Raw genomic sequence first — 6231 nt, 5'->3', positions numbered from 1 at the left:
CTTTCGTGTGTATATAATCCTGGTAGACTACACAATGTAGACATCGATAAACGACAAAATGAAAATTATATCAAATCCCCCCCCCCCCCCCCCCACCCATCATGCATGACATTCATTTAACCCACATCATGCATGACATTCATTTATAAATATTTTGCATGTATTACATTTTTTATACATACAACGACCAATTTCATGATTGTCCGCGGCTTATACTGAGCCTACAACCCATTCATCTACTAACACGTATTGGACCATAGTTGTGCTGCAGTATTATATCATCGACGAAGAAGTAATAGGCACGTACTAGAAATGGGGTAGATACTCCAGTGATAAGTCCATCCGACTCCATTGAAGTTGCTCTCAATTCTACAAGGTCCCCCTACAGAGTTAGACCACCATCCCATTCTAGAACACCCCGTCCGTAACACGGCATCCATGCCACGTACCAGTGCCTATACACATTACAAGTCGCAAAAGAGAAGGCTTACCTACATCATCTGCAACCAAATTAATCACACTACAAGATAGCTAGCTAGAAAGTTCTTCCTCTAAATTATTGTGCAGTCCATTAAGTAATCGATGGATTCGGACAGTTCTGATCTTATTGTTTTCTAGGTATGGGACAGATGAACACCGGCCAACTAGCTAGCTTTGGTGAACTCCATGCACATTGATCTCTTTTAACTCTTATAAATTACAATCTCCCTTCTCCTCCGATCCGCAGAAAACCATTATCAAATTCTGACTTCATTGATAATATGTAAGGCACTCACAGTTGACGCTACCTAAAACTACTGGTAATCTTTAGTCTTTACCTAGGGTTTCCAAAACCCTAACGAACCAGCCCTTAAGGCACGTAATGATTTATCCACCCCCATTATATATTCGTAGGAGAGCAATAATATTGTATACTTACCCACATCTTGTGTTATATGTAGCAACGAGTAGGGACTACTACATCTATAAGTTTGTGCTGTGTTACTCACTTATTTGGTGAACGAATTACTTCTACCACTTCTTCTACTCCATCCTACTATTGTTGGAATTTTGTCTTCATTTTCTCCCTTTATTTCTTTCTTCTTTTTTTTCTTATTTTTCTTTGAAGGTCTTTGCCGACAATTTGTATGATTTTGAGCAATAAAAATATTTTCTAATACCACCCACTGTCTAATTTTGTATCGAGCTATCTATCATTTTCGAGGACTTTGGAACATACGTGCTAATATTTATTCACTTGAGGATCTGTTTGGTTATTTAAAGAGACAGCTTAGTTGGAAAGATTCTAATTTAGATTCAGTTACTGCTTACTAGCTACTTGTATTATATAATATATGTTGGGTAACTGGAGCTAATAAGCTCCCCAATAGAAAGAGGCTAGGGAGATTGAGAGAGACACAGAGAAATTAGAATAAAAGTAAAATCGAGTTCGCATTGATCGATCAAAATTAACATGGGAAGAAGTCCTTGTTGTGTAAAGGAGGGACTGAACCGAGGAGCTTGGACTGCTCTCGAGGATCAAATTCTCATAGACTACATCAACACCCATGGAGAAGGAAAATGGAGAAGGATTCCCAAAGAAGCTGGTAAGTGATCGACAATGATAATGCATCTATATATTTTCATTTCATTTCCATGACTGTACTTAATCACCAAGTTTAATTTGGTACGTACGTACTCTTGTCTATGCATATGCACGTAGGTCTAAAAAGATGCGGAAAGAGTTGCAGACTGAGGTGGCTGAACTATCTGAGACCTGGTATCAAAAGAGGTAATATAACTCAGGAAGAAGAGGATCTCATCATTAGGCTCCACAAGCTTCTGGGCAACAGGTTAATTAGTTAACATTTCACTTCGTTTTTCTGGGTTTGTTTCTTTTACTATTATAATTAAGGATATCATTTAGTTAACTGGGGCGATCCATGTACGTGTAGATGGTCACTAATAGCCGGGAGAATACCAGGACGAACAGACAATGAAATCAAGAACTACTGGAACACAACGTTAGGAAAGAAGGTTAATAACGGCCAGGATGATGTTGTTGAGAATAAGAATGAGAAGAAGAAAAACAAAACCAAATCGTTGACAAGGGTGCTGGACTCAATTGCTGCCGTCCGTACAAAGGCAATGAGATGCAACAGCGTAGCAGTCACCTCGCACTTACAACCGCTCCCATTAGTCGAAACTGTTCATGGTGTTGCTTTGGACGAGGGCATAAAGAACTCCGAGGAAGACAACGCCACCTCTACTACTACCACAACCACTACTACTACTTCCACTTCAGATGACTTTGTGTTAGATTTTGATGTGGGGAAGCTGTTTAATGTGTCGGAAAATATTCCGGATAGCTCCGACGACTACTGGGAACTATGTCAGTTTGGTGGCGGTAACAAACGCTTGGAGGAGGAGCAATACGGTGGCGATATCAATAATGGTGGTGGTGGCTCAAACAATTACAAGTTGTCCTCATCAGCTAGCTGTGAACCAACCTTGTTCTCGGAGGAAATGCTCAAGGAATGGATGAAAGAGGACTGTTTCCATCATCTTCAAAGTTGACCGCCCGGAATTTCATGCCGGACATCTTGGGGTTGATGTTTAATTAATGAAATTATGATTTAGCATTATTAGTTAATGATCGATGATCGATGCAGAAAGATAATAAATTGATCGAGCTGACTAAATCCCAGTAGTCCGATACTCTGTGTTTTGTTGTTGAAGTTTTATGTCGTTCTTGTATCGCTTAGCATAGCATCGCATCTTGCCAAGTTGCCATCTTCTACACATGCATGGATATGCCACTGTCTCCCCTCATTACCAGACATTTCAATTTTTGTTTAAGCTAGGTTAAAAACACACTAAAAAAAATAATTAATGTTTACGGATAATTTACGAGCAAAAGAGAAAAAAAAGAAAGAAAAAAAAACCCATCAACAAACTTTTGAAAAGAAAATGTAGATTAAAATCGCCCATCCCCAACTTTTGAGGATTCAAAATACCAAGGTTGACTTAAACCAAAATAAATAGACGGTTACATGACATTTATCACATTATTTGATTATTTTGATAATAGTTAACAATAAATATCAATAGTTGAGAGATTACATAATAAATGTTGGAATGCGGCTATTGGGACCTCTAAATTTACTCAGTATACCTCTCATTTTTTCTACACCTCCATTTTACTTTTAAATACAAGTATTTTCTCATTAGACCTCATTTCAAATTCCTAAAATAGCCTTGTTTATGTAATTCACATATATATTAGTATATTACTCATTACACCTCTTATTCACTCACTATACCTCCAATTTTTTTTTGTCTTTTTGCATACGAACATCCATTCTTGACTTCCATTCTTTATTTTTTTTTCTTTTTAACGCAAACCTTCATTCCCGACCTTGATTTCTTCATTTTCTTTATTTTTTGTATTTTTTTATTTTGCATAAAATGTCACTAGACATTCATTTTTTTTATCAAATTGTAAGAAATAATTTTCAATGACATCAATTTTTTAGAAAAGTTCATTCGAATCATGAATAATACTATTTTCTCTTTAAAAAAATTTAAAAAAAAGGATTGTGTCTCAAATTTTATTTATCAGTTATCAAGAGAATGTTCTTACGTGAACTATTCTATATTTTTGTTACTTTTGTATTTCTATTTTACATATACTATTTTTTTTTTGAGTTTACATTTTTTGTTTTTATAGTCATGATGATAATTATTTTAATAATTGATAGATCATAATTTTTGTAAAAATATTATGATACTTATTTATTTATTACTTAATAATTGATAGATCATTAATTTTGTAAAAATATTTTTTCACTTTGTATAAGCATGTGACATGTATGATAATATAAATATATAAATGCTTTAATAAGTATGTGGTAAATTAGAAAATAAAAATCAATAAGGAAAATAATAAAATGTAATCCATTATTATTGAATTAGAAAGTTTAGAGAGAATAAATGTAACATTACTTTTTATTTAATTAGTGTCCTTAATAGTCATTGTGTAAGAGGATAAATATGTCATTTAATAATTCACAATAGAGTGAGGTCAAGTGAGCAAACTTAGAGGTCCTAATAGCCGCACTCTAAATGTTGGGTCACTTGAATCTTGTTACATAGAAGAATTTTCACACGCATCAACTTATTAGGGGTCAATCAATAATCTAACGGCACGATCGACCTCCTCCTCCTCTGCTAAGCTTGCATATGGCCATATGGGCTAGTTGTCTTTGGGCTTGTTTATTGTTGGATTTTTTTTTTTTTGTCTTCTTTGCTTTTGTACTTTTGGCCCACAGTTCTGTCGGTGTGTTGTAAGCTTGTGTTTACTCTTCACTGTCAGTGATAAAGACATCCCCAATCTAACGGTTAAACAAGCTGATGAAAATTGACAATCGTCACTCATCCCGCCCCGAAACAGCCCAGCACGATTAGCCCGTTAGCACAGGAAAAAGAAGAACGATAAACTTGGGCTGTATCAGGCAGCCCAAAATTGGAATATGAATGTGTTGCTTATGTGGAATAATAACCGGCCCAATATTTCTAAGGTCAGATGAATGTTAAATAGGACCCCTTAAGAAATAGAGTAAGAGAATTCTTGTACATGTACAACAAATTGTAAAAGCCAACATAATTATTTCCGGAAACATGGTTAGGAAATTGATTTGAGAAAGATTTAACAGTAGCTGCCGACTCGTTCGAAAGATCTATTATGTTATCGAGTATTTTAAGTTTTAAACCTCTCAAATCAGATATTGTTAGATTATGTCATACGTAATGATATCATAAAATATCTCCCACAAGTTAGTAGGTTACCTCCGCGACATCGATTCTGTCATATAACATGCATCACTAAGGGTTTAATAGCTTGGCAGCATAGGCTTTGGTTTTCAATAGGGCACATGTGGTGTGTACTAGGGTACGTGGTACTACTGCTGAAACCATACGGACTAACACATGTTATGTGTTAATTTTCATTATGGCATCAAGCTAGCACATGTGTAACGGGAACGAAAATGTATATATTTCACACAGAAAGAAAATCACAAAATCATGATCAGTTACTCCTTTGTTTTTTAGTCGAAAACAAATGGATATAGATCTATTGCTGCTGATACTGAACTAAATTCCACGTGAGAAAACAAGAAAGATGAGTTTCATTATGTTCTTTTGTAGGTTCAAAGCTTTTATCCACGATATCCACTCTATTTAAGTGTTGTGACTAGAATTTCAAGTGAAAGAATAAGGTGTGCAAACAACATTTCAAAGTTGAAATTCTAGTTACAACGCACTTAGATAGGGTGGATATCCGCCCTATCTTTAATTCTTCAACGAGTTTGGTTTATCTTTCGTAGATTTACAAGGGTAACTGTGAAGCTTATTCACACATGCATGGTCTAGCTCTAAGTATGTTTTGTTTTTTTTTTTTGGTCGAGAAGCTCTAAGTATGTTTTTGAACACTGTTAGTTATCGGCCTACGTTTTGTTCTCTAGTAATGTAATGTTTTGATTGAATAAGGTTCACTACTAGCATATGCCTCATAGGGTACTTTCTTTTTTCTGTATCTTTTGCTCTAGAATATATGGATAAGCGTATCTAAAAGTTATTGGTACAGTGCAGCCACGGAATAAAGAAGGGTATTTTCTGTTGCAGTCTCTACTGAACAAAAGCCACGCTTTTAACTTTGGTATCTCAGTTTTTCAATTTATTTTAAATGTTCTATTTATTTATTTTTCTCTCTCATAATTTTCTTTTAATTTCTATTTCAGTGGGGCCCACCTTAATTAACATTTTCCTCTTTTATATTTTTCTTATATTTGTTTCATTATTTAAGATTAATTGTATTATTTCAGTCAAAATATATTTATTTATTTTTATATAATTTTATTTTCGTTTGAACTAGCTAGCGGCACCAGAGTTCCACCGTAGGGATGGCAATGGGTAGGGTAGGGTACGGGGATCAAAATACCGTACCCATACCTTTTTACATTTTTCATCCCCGTACCCGTAATTAGATAATGGAGATTCCCCGTACCCGTACCCTTTGGGGATTACGTTTCCATACCCGTACCCGTACCCGTTAACAATTATGTATTAAATTAAATTTTTTTTTTTTAAATACGAAATACAATTATATAAAAGTATGAATTAAAATCAAATACCAAAATAAATAAGTTTCATACTTCAATCCAATAAAAATAAATACAAGTCTTGGTTAAA

At 34.8% G+C, this 6231-nt stretch overlaps 1 protein-coding gene across 1 annotated transcript; it reads left to right on the top strand.

The window, feature by feature from the left end:
* Window positions 1-1453: 1453 nt before the first annotated feature.
* Window positions 1454-2556, top strand: LOC101310922 (transcription factor TT2-like). The gene is made up of 3 exons (XM_004305564.1): window positions 1454-1586; window positions 1703-1832; window positions 1935-2556. The coding sequence occupies exons 1-3, from the start codon at window positions 1454-1456 to the stop codon at window positions 2554-2556; spliced, it is 885 nt and encodes a 294-aa protein (XP_004305612.1).
* The last annotated feature ends 3675 nt before the right edge of the window (window positions 2557-6231 follow it).

The sequence above is a fragment of the Fragaria vesca genome, linkage group LG6 (genome assembly GCF_000184155.1).
Source record: "Fragaria vesca subsp. vesca linkage group LG6, FraVesHawaii_1.0, whole genome shotgun sequence".
In the NCBI taxonomy this organism is placed as follows: Eukaryota; Viridiplantae; Streptophyta; class Magnoliopsida; order Rosales; family Rosaceae; genus Fragaria; species Fragaria vesca.
The sequence above is the reverse complement of the archived record's forward strand: the minus strand, read 5'-3'. Positions and strand labels throughout refer to the sequence as shown.

Coding starts and splice junctions, on each gene's coding strand:
- LOC101310922 (XM_004305564.1), top strand. CDS start 1,454: ATGGGAAGAAGTCCTTGTTGTGTAAAGGAGGGACTGAACCGAGGAGCT. Junction 1,587..1,702: donor AAGGATTCCCAAAGAAGCTG/GTAAGTGATCGA, acceptor ATATGCACGTAG/GTCTAAAAAGATGCGGAAAG. Junction 1,833..1,934: donor CACAAGCTTCTGGGCAACAG/GTTAATTAGTTA, acceptor ATGTACGTGTAG/ATGGTCACTAATAGCCGGGA.